Source organism: Sparus aurata, chromosome 1, assembly GCF_900880675.1.
Source record: "Sparus aurata chromosome 1, fSpaAur1.1, whole genome shotgun sequence".
NCBI lineage: Eukaryota > Metazoa > Chordata > Actinopteri > Spariformes > Sparidae > Sparus > Sparus aurata.
The window spans coordinates 22,461,168-22,485,082 of NC_044187.1; the positions used below are offsets into that span (position 1 = coordinate 22,461,168).

At 40.1% G+C, this 23,915-nt stretch overlaps 2 protein-coding genes across 6 annotated transcripts in view; both read left to right on the plus strand.

Annotated features, from left to right (window-relative positions):
- The window catches only part of rab11fip4b (RAB11 family interacting protein 4 (class II) b), a 30,870-nt gene extending 16,023 nt beyond the window's left edge, over positions 1 to 14,847 (plus strand). For 3 of the 5 annotated variants that reach the window (XM_030416742.1, XM_030416714.1, XM_030416723.1), the window contains 11 exons: positions 374 to 508; positions 4,502 to 4,537; positions 6,061 to 6,160; positions 6,646 to 6,749; positions 6,962 to 7,102; positions 7,426 to 7,507; positions 8,672 to 8,809; positions 9,018 to 9,176; positions 11,083 to 11,163; positions 11,621 to 11,764; positions 12,490 to 14,847. In XM_030416742.1, coding sequence (XP_030272602.1) covers positions 374 to 508; positions 4,502 to 4,537; positions 6,061 to 6,160; positions 6,646 to 6,749; positions 6,962 to 7,102; positions 7,426 to 7,507; positions 8,672 to 8,809; positions 9,018 to 9,176; positions 11,083 to 11,163; positions 11,621 to 11,764; positions 12,490 to 12,606 — 1,237 coding nt within the window. In that variant the 3' untranslated portion in view covers positions 12,607 to 14,847. The remainder of the gene's footprint in view (positions 1 to 373; positions 509 to 4,501; positions 4,538 to 6,060; positions 6,161 to 6,645; positions 6,750 to 6,961; positions 7,103 to 7,425; positions 7,508 to 8,671; positions 8,810 to 9,017; positions 9,177 to 11,082; positions 11,164 to 11,620; positions 11,765 to 12,489) is intronic. The other 2 variants (XM_030416732.1, XM_030416740.1) reach the window with 2 other exon arrangements.
- Positions 14,848 to 16,181: 1,334 nt separating this feature from the next.
- Positions 16,182 to 20,338, plus strand: LOC115581568 (uncharacterized). Its single transcript, XM_030416754.1, has 4 exons — positions 16,182 to 16,319; positions 17,740 to 18,217; positions 18,954 to 19,057; positions 19,476 to 20,338. The coding sequence occupies exons 2-4, from the start codon at positions 17,748 to 17,750 to the stop codon at positions 19,649 to 19,651; spliced, it is 750 nt and encodes a 249-aa protein (XP_030272614.1). The 5' UTR covers positions 16,182 to 16,319; positions 17,740 to 17,747; the 3' UTR covers positions 19,652 to 20,338.
- The last annotated feature ends 3,577 nt before the right edge of the window (positions 20,339 to 23,915 follow it).

Consider the following 23,915-nt stretch of genomic DNA (forward strand, 5'->3'; position numbering starts at 1 on the left):
TAAAAGTGCTGGCACTTATTTATTTACACTTCAATTATAAAGGTATTGTATTAAAGTTAGAAATTATAGTACTCTGACAACACAGCTCTTCTACCAATATACTGTAACACAATAAACTAAGTGGAGACTGGAAGTTATATTTATAGATTTAAGTATTAATTTTACAGAAAATGTGATGAGTTCCCACTGAGCTCCTGTGTATGGCTAGATCAATGTTCTAGGTGTCTTGGCATGGGCGGCATTGTTTTATGTCAGCCTTTCTTCACTACACACTAAAATGGCCAAATGTTTACACCTGCACATGTTATCAAAAGTAGCTCAATGTAAGATGACTTCTTCTTGTGTGTATGTGTGTGTGTGTGTGTGTTCACAGTGCAGGCCAGACTCCTCGTAAGGTGCGTCAGCATTACACTGGTGAAATGATGGATGTCTACTGTTCCCAGTGCAGCAAAAAGGTCAACCTGCTCAATGATCTGGAGGCTCGCCTCAAAAACCTCAAGGCTAACAGGTCAGACACATACACAACAGTATGACACAATATCTAGCCCCACTGAAATGCAAGTTATCCGTACAAACACAATGCTCCATTTGCACAATGTTGTATGATGTTTAGCCATTATACGAACTGCAGATCATTTTTCCTGTGCCAACTCTACAGTAGGCTATAAGGCTATAGTCACTTCAGTGCTTTTTCTTCAGTAACTAAGTTGAAATATTTCTCACAGATTGCTTTGTATATATTGTTAATAGTTTACCTTTCATTTTTGTATATAGTGTTTTTAACATTTAGAAAGATAGATAACCGTTAGCTATGTTAGTAATTAACAACAAGCTAAAGTTGGGTTGCATGATATTAGGTGTTTGTGTGTTAAAAACACTATATACAAAAGCAAACGGTAAAATAATAACAAGATAGACAAGTAAACTGTGAAAAGTGAAGTATTCTAACCAAATTATGAATGAAAAAACAATGACATAATTATAGATGTATACTGAAGGTACCGGAGGCAAAAGGCGGTGCAGTTTGTAAAGCAAATATACGTCACGCCCCTTTAGTGCATGTAGAGAACAGTGGTAACTTTGTGAGGTTAGAAATGTTCAGTTTTCCTGTTATAGAACATTTCCTTCTGTCCACCATATTAAGACTATTAGCCAGTCAAATCTATTCAACAACATGTAGTTGCTGATTGCAATATTTCCTGTCTCTTCGAGTCTAATTAAAATCAATACAACTTGACATGGTAAAATATATCTGATTCCATGAACAAAACCCTCCAATTAAAAACAGGTAGGGTGAGCATTAATTTTCCTGGCATGCATTGTTAAGAGACACAACCAGGGTATGATAACTGAATTATACATGACAGGAACTATACACCACAATGTTGAACCACGCTGTCAGCTATAATGTGTATATACAGGATACACGCAGTGAGATTTAAAGTCTACTGGTCCACTCGTGCTGCAAACTGGTGATGGTCGTAATATGTAATAACAATGATGTAATATTGTTCGGGGGAGTTTTTTAAGTGTCCCGCCTTCTGTTTACTGCGTGAATAACTATGTACACAAACACTAATTGATTGTTATATAAGGCTGGTACTCCTGTGCTTACCTCATCTACCATTGTGATAGGGAATCTATTATTGGAAACATAATCCGTGGTGACCAGTAATAGCTCTACTGTCCACTGTGCAAACACAAGTTCACATACAAGCACGCACAGAGTCATTTCAGAAGACTGGATGTTGTAGAACAATGTGCTTGACTGTAGTGTGAATGGTGGAGTCGCTTTATTTCTTTGTTACATGGATTGAGTCTCTCTGCTGACTCAGCAGGATTTCTCCCCAGAGAAAAAATCCAACATGCCTCTCGTGATTAGACCCATGCTTTTCCTTTATGAATAATGAATCAGAGATGTGCAGAAAGAAAGAAAGAGTTAGAGAATTGAAAGAGAAAGAGAAAGAACGGGAGAAAGAAATCGATTGGAAGAATTATTTAAAATGGAGTGAGCTCATAGCAAGTAGACACAGGCAGAATAGGATGGTGGAGGGAACGGATTCTAATGAGGAAGGAGGATTTATATGAAGGCATGGGCAGCAGGTCGTGGATGAATATGAAACTGTCTAAAAACAAGGCACCATATAGATTTTTTTCAAGGAGTTAAGGATTTTAAGCAAGACTAATGGATGCAGAGGAAGGAGCTTTTTCAATGAAGCAATAGGTAGGTAATAAGCATTCAATATTTATAGGATCATGAAGGATTATGAATGCAAACACGATTAATTGAATTAAACTGGCCACAGTGAAGCACGGGTAATAAATACATTAAACAGTGAGTGGAGTTTGGTTCATTTTAAAATAGGGCATAGAGAAAGAAAAAGGGATGTTATTGATTGTTGATGCTCCAACTCAGTGCATAGTGACATAAATTAAAGGCATTCATTTTAATTACCGTAATTTCCGGACTATAAAGCGCACCTGAATATAAGCCGCACCAGCTAAATTTAGGGGAAAAAACAAATGTGTACATATACAAGCCGCACTGGACTATAAGCCGCATGTGTTTTAATGTTCAATTACCATATGTAAGGGTTCGTGCACAGAGGGGATTGTCGGGAAAGAGATGGCTGTTAGGAGATGCTTCCATTTTATTAACACTTCAACAAACAAGTTGCATTTTTGCATAACTTATTCAAGTGTTACCATTTAGTGCAATAGTAGGCTACGGAACATGTAATGTGCTGTGTAAACTGTACTGTATCACATAGCGTTTCAGACACACAAACTTTCACATGTTTAACAGTATTGGAAACGTGTAACGTTACACTGTGCAGAAATAATAAACAGTGCGCTCCCAGCGCACGTCCTGGCAGAGATCTACAGTATAACAAAAAACAAAGCTTACAGCACTTGACAAGGCAATATCAATGGCAAAATTAAATGTGTTTTTTAAAAGTGCTCAATTAAAAGTGCCTGTAACACAGCAGTAGGCCATTATATTGTGCAGAAATAATAAACGGTGCGCTCACAGCGCACGTCCCGGCAGTGATCTACAGTATAACAAAAAACAAAGCTTACAGCGCTTGACAAGGCAATATCAATGGCAAAATTAAATGTGTTTTTTAAAAGTGCAGTAGGCCTAAAGGTGCAGTAACACGGCTGCTTGAAATATAACCAGCCTACCAGAAAAGTCATTCATCGTCATCTTCGTCTTCTTCCTGTGTACTAAATCCACCAAAGTCCTCTTCCTCAGTGTAGGAAACGAACAGCCTCAGGGTGGCTTCGTCAGCCCCTCTCCCAGTCTCTCCTTCGTTGTCACTCTCAAAACCAAAGAACTCCTCTGCGTCAGTGTCGGAATCGAACATCCTCTGAAGGGCCTCGTCAGCCGTGGCGGCGGCCTCCTTATCACGCAGCAGTCCAGCCTTTCGAAACCCGTTGGTGATCGTGGATGTTTTGACACTTCTCCACGCTGTCAGGATCCACTGGCAGACTTGAGCAAAAGTTGCTTTTCGCATGCGACCAGTTTTGGTGAATGATTTCTCGCAACTAGTCATCCACGCCTCCCACTGAATGCGTAGCGCCACTTTGAACGCACGATTCACACTGATGTCGAGTGGCTGCATATGCTTCGTTGTGCCTCCAGGAATCACAGCTGGAATTGAGTTTGTGCTCTTGATGGCTGCTTTCACAGAATCTGTTATATGGGATGAATGCATGAAAACTTCCTTTGCGCAAACTGTCTCGCTCTGGTAATGTCTGTCTTGCTCTCGTTCTGTCTCTCGTACTGCATTTGGCGCGCGAACTGCCTGTCTCATTCTTTTCCGGCCTCCAGCATTTCCCCCTAGTGGCCGTTAGCTGTAAAAATCCATAGATTAGCCGCACCGTTGTATAGGCCGCAGGGTTCAAAGTATGGGAAAAAAGTAGCGGCTTATAGTCCGGAAATTACGGTAGTTCATTCTGAATGCAAATGCAGCAAAGACAGGCAGAGAGGACAAGTACTTCCAGGAAATGACATAAATATTGTCAAAAAGTTGTTATCATGAAGAGTGTAGTCCCTAAAAACATTTCCACCAATCAAAGTAAGGTTGACACAACAGAAGGAAACATGCACAGGCTCTGTATATTCTATACTGTATTAATTTAGCTGTCCCATGTGTGACCCTGCAGTATAAACCCTCATTTCTGTCAATCCCGTGTGAAATCCAGCACAGTGACACACGTCAGACTGAAAGAGCCTTTGGGCTTTTGTCCCCCTGAGACAGTTGCTGAGCTGACAGAAACCCCCGCTCACTGAACCAGGAGTTAAATTGTGTTATCATTGCTGTGTCCTTCTGCGTTTCTTTCGCTCTCTTTGCTACATGTCTGCCACACTGTACAGCCTAAATCTTAATTGCCATCAGCAGTTATTCTTCAGTGCATTGGTGTGAGTCTAGACGTATCCATGTCAATTCACTGTAATAAAAATGTCTTTCATTTTGTTTTCTCTTTCTTTCTTCAGCCCCAACAGGAAAATCTCCAGCACTGCATTTGGCAGGTAGGCCTCTTACCTGTGTGAGTGTGTGAGTCTTGAGTGTGCTTCTGTGTGTGTGCCTACCTTGAAGGTCATTCGCTTGTACTGTGTGTGTGTGTTTATGCCTGTGCTGCACGTGTTTGCTCTGTTTGTTGACATGAGGACACTAACAGCAAGATAAGTTGCTGCCTCCTTATCAGTCAGCCACCCGACCAACTAGTTAATTACTAACTCATGTCTGGATGGAATCTCATAAACTGATGGAAAATCTTTTGTTTGATAGTTGAGTTTGGTCATCAGCTTTTTCAGCCATGTATCCATCTTCACGGCCCGTTGGTCTGTACTGGGTGAAATGTTTTGTGTCCAAGCTTTTGTTCCATTTCAGCCCACACTAACTGAGTTAGAGTGACAGAGTGAAAATGGCCTGTCAGACCTGATCTATGTACTCAATATTAGGTTTGGCTCTCTCCCCATGTTCCTTCCACTGTCCTCTCTGTCTCATGTGATTACTTCTTCAACTTTACAGCTTTCTTTCTGCTCTCCTCTCCTCTCCCCTTGGTGTTAAAAATGGGTTTTGTTTAGGTTACAACAGTTATGATGTGCCTTTAGCAGAGCTTCCTCACATTCAGTGGGTATGCTGCATGCCTGCTACATGATTAGCATGCCCTTTCCATGGTGTGTTGTGTATAACACCGGTACATGAGGGTTCTAGAAGTTTTTAATAAGACGTTCAAAATGTATCAGTGTGGCGTCTCTACTCTTGAAAACCTTGAGATTTTGCGAATTTCAAGGGTAAAAAAATCAGTCAATCCATTCAATCCTTGAATGTTAGGTGATTAATAGAAAAAACATTCATTGAAAATGCTTGAAGTTATATATGTTGGGTTCTTGTAATGCATTCTTACTTAACGTTAGGATGAAGGTTATGGTCCGCTTCCTGCGTGTCATCACTATAACACAGCAGCACAATTAAATGAGTGTGTTCACACATTCAGGCCTCTCTCTCTTTTTAATTGTGAGTTTAATTGCTAGTTCTCATTATAAAGACTCTCAGTGTTGAAACATTAATTAACCTTGATCCTTGTCTCAAACTATGCTGTACTGGGTCCTTGAATTTTAGGGAATTTGGCCTGAAAAGTGTTGATGACTTGAATTAGATATTTAAGAAGGTGTGGCAACCATGTACTCCTCTCCTCTCCTCTCCTCTCCTCTCCTCTCCTCTCCATAATGCTAATCTCAATAATGGACAAGCTTTCTGTTCTCAAGTTATTCCATCAGTGGAAAAGGGGTTAGCCGTATCACACTTTATTGTGTGACACAGTACTAATTTTAATTCTGTTTGCAGCAGCCTCTCTGCTTGGCTCTGTCTGTACAGTCCTATATCATCTACATCACTGCAGGATAGAGCAGACTTTTCTTTCCTCTCTCACACACGCACGCACGTATAAATATATATGCATACTGGCAGAGAAGCGGCTGGTCCTCACCTGGATCTATTCCCAGCAGATTCTTTAAGTTTGTGTGTGTCTCTTTGTGTGTTCGAGCAGGCAGCTGCTTCACAACAGCAACTTGAGCAGCAGTAACGGCAGCACAGAAGACCTTTTCAGAGACAGCATCGACTCCTGCGACATCGACATAAATGAGAAGGTACGAATGTGTCTGTGTGTCTGTATGTTGATCTGCGTCAACAGATTTAACCAACCTCTTTTACACACTGAACAAATGCTTGTGGGAAGTAGAAATAGCCTTTCCTGTTTCTTTGAGGATACTTTGAACTCATCAAGATTAAATAACTCTCACCTTCAGCGTTTTTTACGCACTACTATCACAGAGAGAAAAGAGAGGAGCTGTTCCTGGTGGATGCACAGCTTAGGCTGAGAATGCTAATTCATAGGATGAGCCCTGTTCGGATTCCTCTTGCATCTACAAATTCAAGGAATATGGTTTTCATTTAAATGTCTTTAAGGACTTGGGAACTGCATAAGTACTTGTAGGAAGTATTGAAAGTATTGTTGTTTAATGTCTTTCAACTATAGACTAACTTTATTTTGGCCTAATTTAATATTTCTAGATTTAATTATATATATGGTGTAAATCCAGGTATTTTGTAAACTGTCTTTGTTTTTTATCAGGTGAGCTATCTGGAGAAGAAAGTAGCAGAACTGGAGAATGAGATTTTGATGAATGGTGATCTCAAGTCCAAGCTGAAGCAGGAAAACACACAACTAGTGCACAGGTAGAGTCAGAAAGCTGGGGTTCAGAAACAAAAGATGTATTTTAGAACAAATAAATGAAGGGACTGGTACCATTTCATACAGATCATCTGTCTAACTTCTCATTGTTGAAAGGTCAACACCACTCATCTTGCAGACCTTATGCAACAGAATGTAACTCTTCACTGTTTCAAAAAGTAACACACAATCTTGTGTGATGTGTTGATCACCCCAGGGTTAATGAGCTGGAGGAGCAGCTTAAAGACCAGGAGACGCGAGCAGAACAAAGTGTGCAGGAGGGGTTGAGACGACACCGAGAGGCCTACAGCAAGATGGAGAGAGACAAGAACACACAGATAGAGCTGCTGACCAACCGGTGAGAAACACACCAATAATGTTTTATTTGTGTACGATTGTATGGATTGGAAGTGTATAATCTGATGCTAATATGTAGATTTGGGGTTTTGGATGCAAAGAAACTGGACTTGACAGCGCTGTTTAAATGCCCTGGATATGGACATGTACTGCCTGTTTAAGAGAAAATGCAGAATGTCAAACTGTATGCTAAACTGAGATTCCTCCAGGGGTTAGTTTGTTGCCTATGGAGCTGCAGCATATAGTGTAGGCGCCTTAGCTGACTCTGAGCCAAACTCAGCTGCTATATAAAAGTAAATTGACATACGGGATTTGTGTTTTTAGAGTTCGACAACTGGAGGACGAGAACAGTGACATTTCTATGAACATGTGCAGGCTCAAATCACAGACAGAGAAACTGGATGAGGTAAGCCATTTTTGAATATTTGCTGTCTTTTATCCTGTTTGTGTTTTCTTTATTCTGTCCTTATTTTAACTTGCATAGGGGAATGCCATTGATTGTACACAACAAAGTCTATTCACAGGTGTTGAGGAGTATTTATTCATATGTGAAATGACTTATATAAACCTTTTTTGGCTCCAGGTTATATTCTATTTAGGTATACAGCCTTAATTAATGTTAATTAATTATGTACAAGTATAATGCTAAATCAGTTGCTGATCTTATCATCTTCTCTTTCTAATAAGTAGGGTCTTGTGTAATTTTCCTTTTCACAATTGTCAACACAGTCCTCTTGTCCCTGAATGTTTCTTTAGTAGTCAAATACAGTTCTACATGTGTATACACACACACTAAGATTCATATTATTTACAAGATGAGGTGTTAGAAACAGCCTTGGGGTGTTGATGCACACCTCCATTTTTAGACATTAACTATGTTAATGAGACCAAACCAGATAGTTGTCAGCTCTAGCTCATGCTTAAGAAAAAATGTGCGAGCAAAAGAGTGACTGAAAATAGAAAATGTAACTCTAAATTCAAATACTTGAAAAAAAGTGCCAATTCTTTGTTTTATAGTAAATGATAATGTGTCTATCAATGTTGACACGTGTGTACGTCTCTGTGGGTTCTCAAAGTTTGATGAAACACTGTAAGTATAAAGTCTATGTCAGAAGTGAGTGTATACAATATAGGCTTGTCTGTTTTGACATTAATGAAACACATAATGCACACTATCTTCAATTTCTAACTGTGTTCTACATTTCCAGTGGATCTGAGACTCTGCTTTTAAAAAGAATTAAAAAACGAAGATATTTACTCAAAACCACAGTCAGTCATAAATGGAAAGTCAGTCCAGAATAAGCAAACAAATCTACGCAGGGAGTAGACAAAGTCCAGGAATACTAACAGTAGAAATAGCTGGCAAGCAATAAGCACACGTAAGGACAGAAACCAGGGGAGTGTATACTGTGTATATGGTCGTGAATACAGGCAAGTTTCGGATGGGGAAGTAACACTGAGGCAGGAACTTAAACAACACATGTTACTTTTACAGAACAAAAAAAAGAAACACAGCAAACAAGATTGATGGTGTGTGTTGCACTGAGGGTGTGTGTCTGTCCTTCCTCAGGAGAAACAAAGGATGACAGACAAGCTGGAAGACACCAGCTTGCGGCTGAAGGATGAGATGGACCTCTACAGGAAAATGATGGACAAACTGAGACAGAACAGATACCAGTTCCAGAAAGAGAAGGAAGAAATGCAGGAGGTGGGAGGGACTGGTTTTGATTTTATGTAATCAAACACACACACACACACACACACACACACAGAGTGGGTTGTTTGCTCTACTGCTCACTCTGTTCTCCTCTTCACTCTTCTCTCTCTCACACTGCATCATGCACTGCTCGTACACCCACACTTACAAAATACTGCATTGGCCTTACATAATGTTCATCTGTCCTGTCTCTATGTAGCTGATAGAGGACCTGCGTCGAGAATTGGAGCATTTGCAGCTCTTCAAGCTGGAGACAGAGAGGCCTGGCCGCAGCGGCAGCTCTTCTTCAGGGCTGGCAGACTTCAACACCAGAACCAGGGAGGTGGAGCTGGAGCACGAGGTCAAGAGGCTCAAGCAGGTACTGATTAAAGGTTATCTTCATGTCTTTGTTGTGCATAGCTCAGTAAGTAATGTAGCAACTGAGTGTTGCTTTAATATGCAGGAATGATTATAAAACACTTTGACTTTAGTTTTCAAGAAGCAACATGGCGCCTGTTGGACAGCTTTCTTAAATCTGGTGTGTGCATAGCTAGTCTGCAGGGAGCCCACCATACATAAGAAATGAAAGGATTTTCACCAGTACCTAAGCATGAGACTTCATCAGAGGATTTTTTATTTTTTTTTTATAGTGAACTGGGATTTCTGTGCTTTGGTTTGGATGCACTGTTACATACTACATAATTATAACCTCACAGATTGAAGTTATTTTTATTTACTTTAAACACAAAGAACTTGCTTTCCAAATTTGATTTCGAAAGTATGTCTCAAGTTGGTAGATATTTGAAGTATCGGAGTACAGGTTGATTGAATTTATCATTGTCTTTTTTTTACCAGTTTATATGTTTGACTGACCATCATGCTACAGTCTGACAGTCTCTTCAGCAATGTGCAACTTGATTGTAATATAAATGCAAATTCAGCTGCATTATTTCGAGAAACAATTACTTCCTCACACATAATGGCCAAATAGGGTATGCAGGTGTGGCACAGCAACACAATACATGTACACTTTTTATATTATAACCAGGGAGGACACGCCTGCAAAATGATTTAGATGGATCAGATGATACATTATAGATTTATATGTATCCCTGCAGAACTCAGTGCACTTAATCTTGCTCTTACAGGAAGTATAATTGTTTCCATTTAACATAATAAATTGGTTTAAGTAATGCCAGAGGAACATTATTTTTGTGGCTGCAGACCTAACAGTGGTTTTAGGCAGAACATATTATCACACATTACCAGTGGGGATAGGGGATGATAACGATCACAGTCAATCACATTGGCTCCTCCTCTTACCTCATCTTTTTTTATCTTTCCTGTTGGGCTATTTATCCATTAAGATTGTTTTGATGTGAGTTGCCTAGTTTTGGAGATATCAGCAGTTGAGATCCCTGCCTTCTCTTTAATATACTGTAAGGCAACTAGATGGCACTGTGGAGATCAGAGAGCTGAAAAAGTGCATTTGAAAATAAAGAAAGGTTGGAAGGTGTAGTTTGGCATAGAAATAATAGTGTCTACATCAAACTGCTGACAGCAAAGTTGATTTTAGGATGAACTGTCCCTCAGCTTCATTACAGTTTATGTCAGTAGGTGCAGAGTACATATGTTTCAGTAGTTTATCTAGACGCAGATACATCTGCCTCACACAGTTAGAGACTAAGGTGACAACTTTCTGTTTCCATCCCTGCCAAGTGAACAGATCTGGTGCAAAGTAAGGATAAGGGGTTAGATGAGAGTATTTTCAGATGTCCCCTCTGATAAGACTTGAAAAAGCCTCAAAAAATCAAATAGGAGTCTGTCATTTTCAAGACATGTGATGATATGCATTACATATTATGCTTCCTTAGCCAATAGAATAGGCTGAAGAAAATGTGAGGTTACTAAAACTACCAAGCCTTGAAGTAACTCTGTAAGCCTCTGCAAAGACAGTCAGTCAAAATAGCTGATTTGCACAGTGTGTGTATCTTATCAGGGACTAAAATGATAATGTCCATGTCCTCCTGCAAGCTCGCACTGCACCCGTCACACTCACTGCAGGCAACCAAGACTGGGAACGATAATAATGGTTTTATACCAGCTTTAATCTTCTGATACTTCTTTCTCTCTCAATATATCAGCTTCCTACTCTGAGCTACTTCCTGCAGTTTCAGATTCAGAAACCGCTCTAATTTGCGCTGAGACATCCATCAGGATTAAGCTCACTATCTTATGCCTGCCTGTGCACCTCTGTAAATGTCTGTATGTGTGTGTGTGTCCAGCGATTTGTGTCCCAGGACTTTCTCCCCCCTGAATTCCAGCACCTGGTGTTATCTGGGGCTCGGCTCCGTCCTGGTCTGATGGTAAAATTGCTTCTGTGATCTTTGACCTCCCGATTAACCACTAATCACAATGGAGTAGAGTGAACTGCATTGGGGTCAGTGCTGCAGTTCCTTCACTAATGGTTCAGGATAGAACAAGGGAAAAGCAGACTGACCTCATGTCAGCACTCAAAGGCAACTTAATCATGGAGCTTTCATAACACACCAGACAAAGCAGGGGAGCAGTTTGTTCTGTAACACTTATAACCCATGTGATGTCCTGTAGGTGTTGCCAAAATAGATGCGCTGTTTGCTGCTGGATGAGGTGCAGTATTTTTTCTGTGTGGGTTGAGTGAGGCTTGAGTAGCGGTCATTTTTTTTTTTTTTTTTATAACTATATATCATCATCACTCCAGATACACTTGTGTGGTCAAGATACTTATCTCATTCTCATCCTACGTCTCTCTCCTCTGCCTCCCACCCTGATTCTGTATTTCAGGAGAACCAGAAGCTGAGGGAGCAGAACGATGAGCTCAACGGTCAGATCCTCAGCCTCAGCCTGTATGAAGCCAAGACCCTGTTTGCCACACAGACCAAGGCCCAGTCTCTAGCTGCAGAGATAGATAACGCCTCCAGAGACCAGGTACAGTCACACGCAGTAGTTACAGCAGAACTGTATTTGTAGGACTTGCCACAGCAGAGCAGTGTTCTAGATATTTGACAATTGTAGATTTTAATCGAATATGCATGAAATATGGAGGTCATCACCAAGGCTCTATCTCACACGTAAACAAATACTATGGAAATAGGCTATCAGTGGTTAAAATGAAATAACTCAACACAATAGATCTGCATCTACTGTATAGCAGTATTAGAATTACAATTAATTGATTAGGCAGAAAATAACTGGAGACCATTTTGATTAAAGTTGCATGATTAACTGATTAGAAGTCAACTATGAAATTAATTGCCAACTCTTTTGAATAAATAGTCAAAAATAATCTGATTCCACTTTCTTAACTGTGAGTATGTTCTTGTCTCTTTACTCCTGTGACAGTAAGCTGGCCCAGTACACATGTACACAGGTGTTTTTGAAAAAAAGGGTCTTAAAACGTAAAAGATTTCTACCCAGATGAGCATTTTGTCACCGTTTTAAGGATAAATCTTGGATTAATCCAGACACTGGTTCAACCCCTGAGCAACAGTTGCCCAGCTTTAGCTTTAACAAAGGCTCCACAGTAAAACTAAGTTTTTTTAAATGTTTGTACTAAATTTTTGTGTTATAATACTGGTCAGGTTAGTTCACCTTGTTTGACAAACTGAGAAGAAAACGTATTTGACGTTCTTCTCCTATCCTTCTCTCCTCAGTTAATGGAAGCCCTGAAGGAGCAGGAAGAAATCAACATACGACTGCGACAGTACATGGACAAAATCATCCTGTCCATTCTGGACCACAACCCCTCCATCCTGGAGATTAAGAACTAGCAGTGACTCAACTGGAATGAGAACATTTCCCGGTTTCAGGAAAATGATCATTCCAGTTGTTTGATGAGAACCTGCACACCGGGTCAGGAATCTGTACAGGAATGCAGAGAGAACCAGAGCCAGTCTTAGAACCTGGAACATATAAATAGACACGCGTCGCCCTCTGCTGTTTGTGGAAGGGAAAAGAAGAACTTCTGCACTGAGCTAAAGGGAGTTTTTTTCAACAGGTTTTTGCTCTCTGACTGTAGGTCAAACTACTGTGAGTCTTCAACTCCTACCCTGCTCTGTTTTTATTCGCTGTCGATGCTGTGAACTGTAGCTACTGTCACAACTTTGAACTGGTGTTGCGCTCAACATGTTCTTGGTGTAGAACACTGGACACGTATCTAAAACATAAAACTGGAACATGTCACAAGCCTGACGTGGATTCTACTGCATCCTGGTGTAATATTAGCTGCTTTATCCACAGATAAACAGTTTGGTGTGCTATAGAGAGAATCAGTCATGAGGCGGACAAGCAAGTTGGCAACGAGACTGTTAACCCGACTCTCAGAGGCATGAAGGCAAAACCAGTCGAGTGTTGCCTGATCGGTAAACTGCCCATCTTTTCTCCTCTGTCATGTAGGTGTTCTCTGAACAGTGCACGTTGATGACGTGTTTGGACAGGTACGTTTTAAGAGAAGACAGTGGCAAGTGGTCAGACAGAAGGAAACAATGAGAACCCCTATAATTAGAAGGGAAGCAGGAAATTTTGAGTGGGAATGAGCCGAGTTGGGTTGTTAGGTGATGGGCCCGTGTATGGTAGCAAAGGAGGTATTGGTGAAGTTGTAAATGGCTAATCGAAGGTGATTTTTCTTGACAAAATGTCTTCCAGTAACCTTGCAGTGTCAATCAGTCCAATAGTGAATATTCTTTCACTGAGAAGTGGCCCTTAGTTGGTGCTGGTGAGCAGCCGAGTGTCACTTTACGAAGCAGAAGCTGCAACCAAGGAGTGTCTTTAAACTGTAACTTCCATGGCTTTTATCTGCTAGCAATGCATGAGCTTAAAATGGTCCACCATTGCTAGCAATAGATCCAACGATGTTACACAGAAATGTAAGGATATGAATGTACAGGATGAGTGGTGGATTTGTGTGGAAGTGACTGGTAGCCATTGTAACATGGTTTACTGAATCATCTCTCGAAGCTCAGTGAAATCATCTCAGATATTGTATGCGATCATGCACAGGAGACTCACTTTTTGGTACAAACGACTGGATTGGCAATCTCATTGAAGCCTACAGGTTGCTGATTGTTTTTAACACCCAGATAGCTCTCTGAAACGCTCTAATACTGTAAATATCATGAATGTACGACTGAATATTTCAATTTCAGCCAAAAAAAGGCTTTCTGACTTTAAATCTCTGTCATAGGTTAATATGCGTTGTGATACACATGTACAGTAACCAGTACTGTAATGATGAGGGCATTGTTTTAGAGAGGGGGATACAATTTCGATCTGCTGTATTATGTAATTATTCTTAACTTGAGTTTTGCTTCCTTGCACAAAAAAAGACTTTGTTTCCTTTTGCATGGTTCACCTTTTTCTTCTGTCTGTGCCTTTTTGAGGACATTTTTCAAGATGATGTTGCGATAGATTTACATTGTTTTTCTGAAGCTACATTCTATGTCTGTCTGACATATTTTCCTGACTTGTAAATGTTGTAATTATATAGTGATAATTTCTATTCATGTGCCACTCACCACTCTTTTTCAGATTGATACTATGAAAACAATTTTATACAGTTTTATCAAGAAAGAACTTGTGGCTGCCTAGGTGTCCTATTAGAAAAGCGATATAGCACAATGCTTTGTATGGTACGCAGACCAGGTTAGCATTTTGGGAATATTTTGTCGAGGATTTTTTAATGGGGATGTTTTGTTGCATTTCTGAATTTCCTTTCTGTTAGCCACTGTGAGTCCATTGCTGTTCAGTTTGCTTTAAACTGGCTTTTTATATGTTTGCAAACTGTCTTCCTAACTTCAACTAAATGGTGAGCATTATGAGCAATATTAACTTATTTACCGATACCTGCTGATTTTTGTCTCTGTTCTGCTTCACAAATCTTTACACTCAACGGTACATTAAGCTGTAAAATGTGTCAGAAAATCATTTCCTGTAGCTCTTAAATTTTGACTCATTGGGGCTATCCAATGCGATGTAGTCATTATAAATAGCAATAAAAATGGCTTTGGCAGTGATGCTGTCTCATGAAATTTCTATCATTTTAGTTTATAGATTTCTAAATCATGAAACCAGTTATTCTTTGCCTACAGTGTACTCTGCCGATGTCTTAAATGTCTGTAAAATAAAAACATTTGACCAGGCACTGAAATGAGCCATTGCTCTACAGGTACACATCGGGTTCCCACATTTCTCAATCAAAATTAGAGTGTGTATTCTTGTCTTTTAGTGATTACAACAAATAAATATATAAACAATGCTAGTCACAGTTCTACTCTATTTCTGTCACTTACAGGGACTTTAAGAGATAGCAGAATCGCATGCCGAGCACATATTGAGTCTAATAAAACACAATATTATTTGGAACGTGTTGTCATCTGAAAGCATATCTGTATAGAGATCGTTTAAACATTTGACATGTTAAGGAAGTGTTGGATGTTGAAAGGAGAACAAGGCAGGTGCACTCCCCAAAATTTCACTCATGTGATTGTTGAAGACTCATCATAAACAAGCCTTAAAATGCTACCATAACAACCTAGCTTCAGAAAAAAAGTGAGATTTTCTTAAGTGGCATTGCTAGCCAAAGCTTTTGCCACAATGTTAGAAGCAAACCGTTGTTGGAGGTGCCCTACCACTGGGGTAGCATTAAGACTTCAAACAGAGGCCTTACCTCAACCAAGAGCCCCTGACAGGACAAGTCGTCCACATAGTTATCACCAAAGGATAAAGTGTATCTGTCATAATGAAAAATGAAATACCCCCCTGATGAACACCATCGTAAATTCTGACCCTCACAGTACAAAACGGTCTCTGACAAGTTTTTGTTTTTTCAGAGATCAGCCTCCTGACAGCATGCTGTATGTCTACTAATTGCACTAAAGAAAAACATAAGCTTTACTAATAGACAGTGGCCGAAAAGGCCTATGGCTATGATTTGGTGCAAATATGAGGGATGTTCAGGGGTTGAAGTCACTAATTACAACTACTGTAAATAAGTCAAAGCCCCTTTGTTTGAAAGCCTGCTATTGATAATGCATTAAACCATCACCCCCAAACTGATTAGTGTTTGAGAAGAATAATCTGTACTGTGACTTAAGTATTATTTTAATAGAGGTAGTTTTGTTTTTGTTACAGTAATGTAACTTTTCAGTCCTCTCTCACCACTGGTGATTATGAGTTGTTTCTCTTCGCTAAGGGTTGCTGTTGGGTCCTTAACATCCTTGAATCCAACACAGGAATAACTTCTAAAGCAAATTAGAGGTTTAATTCGTGGCTAAACAGACTAAAGTTTGTCCTTGGGGTATTTCTTTGACACCCTTTAGGCTGGATAGAAAAACATAGCTCGAAAAATATGGCATTGCTTTTGTGTGGCTGGCGCCTCCTACCGGCGTGTAGTTTTCTACCCTGTCGGCCGGCCCGTTCCCCAGAGAGTCTGCGGGCCGGTCCCTGCCTGCGCGATACACGGTGGAGTGTTGAGGCTACGGTACAGGTAAGAGTTAGCTACATACAACTTAGTTAACGCTCGGCTTTAGCGCTAAATTGTGAGATTATTTACATACATGTTTTCGTGTGCGATGTATGTTTTTAACCGGATTGTGTTTTTTCCCCCCATAACTAAGCACATTAACTGCCAATAAGTAAGCTAGCTGTCAATCACAGCAGCGCTAACGTAGCTAATGTCGGGGATGTTGCAGGGAGCTAAGTTAGCGTCTAGCTGGGAACTGGCAGTCAGGCTAACTGTCTTTCTATGGGGTTGGGAAGACTAGACTTGTGTACCGATGGGAGGGAATGAAAGGGAACAAACCTCACTGAATGAGTGGAGAAACATGAGAAATGCAGATGCTTCAACAACTCAGGTGCACTGCATGGTAAAATCACGCAATCAAAGTTCCACCATGCTCTGTGACCTGCAGCGGGGTCAGGTGATTCAGATGTAGCACAGGTGGCAGGAAGGTTTAAGGGTGCTTTCACACAAATGGAATAAATGTGCATTGTTCCATCAAATTAGAGCCCAGAACACTGTTTGTAGCTACAAGGGTGTCAGGGTCAGTGTGAAATTTCAAAGATAGTTTTTAAAAAAAAAAAAAAAAAATTTCAGCATAAGTGCTAAGTTAAGGGTACTTACTGTAATTCATGATAATAAGATAGCGGAAGTCTTTTAGGTATGTAAGGGCAATCGCTTTTGATTATTTCTATTTTGTTTCTGAGAAAGTGTTTCTCTTGTTTGGCATGGACTGTTAATGTAGTTCGCTAGTAGAACGGTAACCCAGATCCCCAGCCACTAAGCTATAGAGGAAAAGCCAAGCAAGTGCGTTTGAGATCTAACATTGACTCCGAAATTTCCCCACAAAAGTTAGAAGGTTTCTACAAATTTCCTCTCCTTTCTAAATCAGTGGGCCACATATTTTGTAGTGATTGTCTTAGTTTCATGTCCCCCCCAAGCCTCGATAACACACCAACAGCAAGTCATTAAACAATCATGTCTGTGGAGAAAATGAAAAGGGCTTTTACTTCCGTAACACTGGAAGCCCAAAATACCTCCTGCCGCTTTGCTACTCTATTGACAATAGGTTTGCAATTGCATTTAAATCACATTTGGATTAATTTTAGAGTGTGTTGTGTTGGTGTTTATTATTTCATTCTATATGACCAGTACAGCCTAGAAGTATTAGGCCAGTCCAAGTCATTAGGATCCATCCATCAAGGGCCATGAATGCGGCAGATTTCATGGCAATACATCCAGTAGTTTACACGGATTTCGACAATAAATGATGATCTGTGACCTTTGTACATATCTTTAATTAATCTGTTCAGAACCATTGAAACAGAACAGAAATAGTTTGTGTTGGAGTTTTAAGTTTTGTTTTTTACCACTCTCTGAATTCAAACGGTCTTATTATACATTACAGGCGACGTGATGCCTCAGACCGGTATGAACTATGAGGGCAGGAGGAGAGGAACACGTCGCAGCACCTGTAAAGCCAACGGTCTGGCCCCAGGCGCAGATTTGGTTAATGGAGCCGTTGTCCACAATGGCTACCCAGCAGCTGCCACTAGAACCAATGAGACCACACCAGCTGGTACACTGAATGGAACCAAACCACAATGCATGGTTAATGGATATATTAACCACAAGTACAAGAGTAGAAATGCGTCGCCACCAAGGACACTCAGGAAGCATGGTAGCACTATTCCAGCTGTCAGTGATGCCTCAACAGCTGGCAGGGTCAACAGTGCAGACAATTCTGGTGGTATCTCAGTAAATGGGGCCGCCAGTCTAGACACTGTTGCCTCACACTGTTATTCTGATCAAATGGCTCCAGAGCCCAGCCTGTCAGCGGGGGCAAAGAATCGGAGAAGATGGAAGAAATGTGGACGAAAGAAGAGGTGTGTCACCTGCCGTACAGCTTCTTTAATAAACTGCTCACCTGTCAGTCCAATCTCCAATTATCCAATTTATAGCTGAAATTAAAGATTATTTTGATCCATAAAATGTCAGAAAATAGGGAAAGAATGTAGCACTTTCTTCCAAAGGCAAAAAGTGACCTCATCAAATGTCTTATTTTGTAAAATCGAAATATCCACATTTGAGAAGCTGAAATCCGAGAAATATGACTCGAAATGATCGTTAGAATAGTTTGACATTTTGGAAAAAGCTCTAACATTGTTTCTTGCTGGGAGTTGGATGAGAAGATAGTATTTGTCTAACACACACGCCTACATAAAGACTCAAACAAGGGAACATGGCTCATCCATAACCCTCTGTGAGCTGTAGAGGTTCTGGTAGCTTCTTTGGACAGAGGCAGATAAGCTGTTCCATGTTTTCTGCTCAGCTAAGATAACCTTCAGCTGACTGTAGTCTTATATTTAATCAATATGAGAGTGGTGTCATTCCTTTAATTCACCTTATAAAGCAAATAACCTACTCCTGTAACCACTCTCACTGCTCTGTGGCAGAATACTGAATGAAAAGTGTCAGATAATCAAAGATAAAACATGTAAATATTTAGCTACTTTCCCTTGCTGTCTTAGCAAAGACGACATGACATTTGATTACTTAAAAAAAAAAAAAAAAAGATTGTGGATTGCTTAAGCTGGTTTAAGACCTATTAATCCTTTACAGACCCCCAACGCTGCCACCACAGGAGCAGGAGGACTGGGAAAGTGAGATCCAAGAGGTGACGGTTCCCGACTGGGAAAAGATGTGTTTTGGGGTCAGACCCTATGGTAAAGAAAATTTGTTTCAATATCACATTATCTCTCTCAACAGCACTATATATTGATGAAACAAAATATCCTAAATACATATGTAGGTCTTATGAATTAACATCTGTTTTGCATTTAGGATAATTGCAGCAGTGTTGTTACCACTGCAGTCTAAAAAATCTGTTGATATTAGATACATTAATTTCAGTCTTTCAAAAGAGGTCATTGTTTTCCTTCTGATGGAAGTTGGTTTTCATGTCTCAACCTGCTTGAACCCAGTTGAACCTACTGGACTGTTTTACCTGGACAGCTTGTTTCATCTTTTTTGAAGGTTATCTCACACCAAGCTATTTCTCCTCCAGCTGAGGTTGGCTTTCAGAGCATTAGGATTTAGGCCAAGTACACGTGTTTGACTCTGTTATTCCTTTGCCTCCTCCAGGTCCAGAGGATGTGCTCCACTTCGCTTTGCGGGATTTGAGACTTAGGCAAACGCAAACCGCTGACCTGCCGTTGACAGCCAATTACAGACCAGCATTACACCACCCACGCCCTGTCAAATGGTCCTGCTACAGCATCCCCACTGAGCCGGACCAGTTTGCAGATGCTGACGAGTAAGCCGGACTTACTCTGTTTATGTTTAGGTTATGACTGGAAGAAGTCTACGTTTACATTCCAATATTAACTGAGGAGTTCTGCTATGAATGTAGTTTGCCTTTAATGGCGTTGTGAAGACTATTTTCTTAGGTTATTTGTTGAGTCAGCATCTGTGTTTTTTCCTCATCGAAACATTAGTGGAAGAAATTACATTTAAAACATTAGAGTCTATGCAAAGCTTCAAAATCAAATAGGTTTAATGCTTTCCTGGGTCAAATATTATAGGGTGGAGTGTAGGTTGTTTTGTTTTTTTAATCATGGGTTTTATTTTATAATTTATAAACAGATTTTATATTTGTTTTATATTGCAACATATTAATTTGTTAGGCTTCTGTGCTCTTAATGATTTTAGCTAACTTCCACACATTGCTGTTGTACCACTTCAGTGACTGTTGTTACTGAAAACCGTCATGCATTTTCTTCCATATCTCCATAATTTCTCTAGTCCAAAGGTCTACTCCAAAAACTGAACTAATGTTTTATATCTAAGTTTATCTCAAATGGTTTGTGATTAGAAGTTGCTCTTTTGGGGCAGCCGGCCCAACCAAGAAATTATGGTTTGATAATGTAGGAACAGCAAACCGTTATCTCCTTGTTCAGACCTTCATTTTTATTTTCACAACCACAATAAATCTAATTTCCTTCTAACCTGTGGTCAAACTGTGCATATTTATCTCCACTACTCACTGCTCCAGTCAAAATGAGCTTCTCTTGTGTAGCAGGGCTGTCCAGGACGAGTTGGTCCTCCCCAGTTTGGATCCCTCACTCCTATTTTTACCGCACAAACCAAAAGAATCACTCATGTTGCCTGCTTTTTTATTTTACCTCATAGATTTTTAGATGCAATTACATCTTTTGACCACTAGATGGAAGAGTTGGTGTCAGATTTTGTTTCTCTGAGTTATTCCACACACCTTTGGGAGTTCAAAGGGTTCATTCCCAAGGACTTGGGATACGTAAGTCACTTTCCTTGCAGACTGCTCAAACACTCTTTCTCCCAGGATTTTTATTCAGAAAGCAACCAAATATGGAGGAAACTGTTGCTAAGCTTATTGTCATCTAATGATAATAAATCATTCATGTTCACAGACACCATGTCAATAATAGATTGAGGTCGTAATCTGTGTAAAAATCCACCACCACAGTGTGTTCTGATACGACTTTGTAGTTGAATTTTAAGTAGATCTGGGGGTTTGTTTTTCAAGCAAAAGTATGCAACATCAGATCCATCACTATCAAAGAGATGAAGTAGCGTTTGATGTTCCCCAGCCGCCTGCGTGAATTTCATAGTTGATGTACAGGGCAAATGTGACTGGAGAAGTGACGATGAGGATTGTGAAAGATGATGTTATTGTCGGCCTTTTCTGGCATTCGCAGACGCTTCAAACGGGCATTGAATAGTCACTGAACACCTGAAGCGCAAGTCCCATTGAACTGTTCATAGTAGTTTCAGACAGTTGAGAATGGAGAGCCAAAAACAAGAGAAACAGAACTTTTTGTAAATAAAAGAAATACACAAATACCACAAGGGTGATTGTATCTATACAATGTAAATCACAAAATATACATACAAACCCCCACCCTAAACCCCACAACTCTTTATTGCCACACACACACACACAATTGGCCTTGGTCCTCAACATAAATACGCTCCATCAAATGCAGTCGACACAGATATTTAAAACAGGACAACACCCAACAAAAAAAAACATCACAAGACAAGGAGGAACAAAACAAGCACATACTTTGTCTATTCATTGGCTATGAAACTAATGCAAAATATGCAACTGCCAATAGCGTTTGGCCCATGGCCCCGCCAATAAAGAGAAAGTATTTTCCTTGTTTCTTAATATATACATCCAATCATCCAGACCGTTTATAGGATGCTCTGAATGTTCATTAATCTGTTTTGTCTTTATCTGTTTGAAGCATTTGTTTCCAGAAGGCTGACCCACACTGACATGTCATTATTAATTTACTCTACCAATGATCATTCTTTGGCCCTCAAGTCATAATTGACTCCAAAGCAGAAATCACATATGTTATTTGTTTGATAGCAGATAATTCAATATATACTCTCGAGCATGAATAACTCTCCCAAATACAGAAAGCAGAAATGCCAGCGTCAGATCTGTCATGTCTTGAGACTTAGTCCTGTCACTGCTCCTTTGACAGAAAATGTCACATGGTCAATGTTTTCAGTCCCATGGGTGCTGTATTGTTTAGACGTAGATCATATTCATATAAAACATGTGCCCGTTTCCTCATTTAAAATGCCCCTCAACCCCATCAATCCGTTTCCAAAGACCCATCTGTTATTCATTGCCACTGGAGCAGCTCGCATACCACGCTTCACTTTTAGTTTTGTGTGAGGCTGCTTCACAATCACAATTATTGACTAAGCCGGCCTCAGTTTCACTGTGTTTCCTTTGGATTTCCCCTTGAATGCTGCAGTAGCTTGCATTATAAATTTATGGGGGTTGTATCAGAGTTGCATTGTTAAGAAATAGCCTCATGTCTCGTAAATTTTGTAATTCTGGTGAGTGATTAATGCTTCTATATGTCTCAATGGGCCCTTTCTCCACATCCTGTGTTTGGACAAATAAGCATAAGACATGTTGGAGGTCTGCACTGTAACCAGCTCTATGGGTCAAATTCGGCTCACTGCTAATACCCTAAACCCACCCACACTGTATTATTACATTAATGATTAGATAGACTCTGATTATGATACAAATTACATTTCCCAGTGCCGGGATGGCTTTGGGAAATCAGCTCCAGGCCTTTAGGCCACATTTCTCAGATGTGAATCACCACCAGTAATTCCATCTGTTTCCAGTGTGACCAGTCATTTAGCATTCAGCGTCTTGATTGATCTGGCAACATAATGATTTGTTGGCCTGGCACAGGAAGAGACCCATGAGGCGACAGGAAGGAAGATTGTGGTCAGTTTAACCCCATGCAGCTTACTAAAGCAAACACACTGCGGTAGCAGATCCAGTCGCACAAAAATCACTGTTATTCAGATCTTACAGGCCTAAATGGTTAATCTTTCCTGTGGTGGAAGCCTTTATTCTACCGCTTATTTTTCTTAATGTAAACAAATGCCATGTAACAGCCAAAACCAACAATGAATTGCACTCACCAACAAGTATTTTCTCTTGTCCAAAAACTCTTGTCTTAAAACACATCAATGAGACGCATCTCTGCACAATGACTGTTTATTTTGAGTCAACCCTTCATAAACCGCCCTGCTGCCACAAATACTCACTAGAGAACCAAAGGTATATTCATCCTCCACCTAAAATAATCCCTGATACGTATCCCATTTACAGTGCTCGAGTTTGAGTACTTTTTGCCAAAAACAAGCTATGTTTTCTGTGGGAGAGAGGAGCTCCAGTGGCGTAGACTTTGGTCTTTTTAACCTGAACAAAAACAAATTAAAAAGCATTAAAGGTCTTTAAGCCCTTTAAGGAGATTACTGAGAACTTCAATGTATATGTTTATAACTTCTCAAGGAACCATTGGACATCCTAAACGTGTACATTCATATCATTTTGCGCATTTTGACATTCACATAACAATTGATTGATTTTAAACCATTTGGTGAGATAATTTTGGCTTTGGTTCGTTAATGATCTCGTTAGGTTTAACATGCATTTAAACTAATATCAGGTGGATGGCCACAAATAAGTATCTCATATAAGACACTGCACCATATAGAGTGTTGTCCTCTAAACTCAGCTCAAATAAATTTACACTACACCATTAAGCCGAAAAATATGCATCAGTGCTCTAAATCCAAAGGGCTTTATTGATGCAAGGTGTAATAAGGGGAATGACCACCAAAGACATTCCTCTGTTCTTGCAAATGTTTCCATACAAACAGCAAGCGATATGTGCTGTATCAATAGGATCCTGTCCCCCCATCCATTTCCTTTAAACGACCTCCCGTCCTGCATGATAAATTGTACATCCAGTTCAGACAGGCACTCAGCTCGCTTTTTTCCCTCTTTGTGACTCACCTCCAGTCACGGCTTTTTCCTCTCTCCTCAGTGTGTCCGGTCATTTTCTGAGCCTTCTCTTGGTTGATCTTGTAACGGTATGTTGGCAAGGACAGGAAGATGCCTGTGGTGAGCTAACCACAGCCAGAGCTAACCAGTACAGAAACATAAATGAATTGGCTGTTTTGGGGAGCAGGGATTCCGGTAAATTAGAACAATTA

Bases quoted from the DNA above. Each gene is read 5' to 3' on its own strand.
- LOC115581568 (XM_030416754.1), top strand. From the start codon at position 17,748: ATGCCTCAGACCGGTATGAACTATGAGGGCAGGAGGAGAGGAACACGT. The intron at 18,218-18,953 runs GTGTGTCACCTG...AATCCTTTACAG, and splicing joins AAATGTGGACGAAAGAAGAG to ACCCCCAACGCTGCCACCAC. The intron at 19,058-19,475 runs GTAAAGAAAATT...TGCCTCCTCCAG, and splicing joins TTTTGGGGTCAGACCCTATG to GTCCAGAGGATGTGCTCCAC.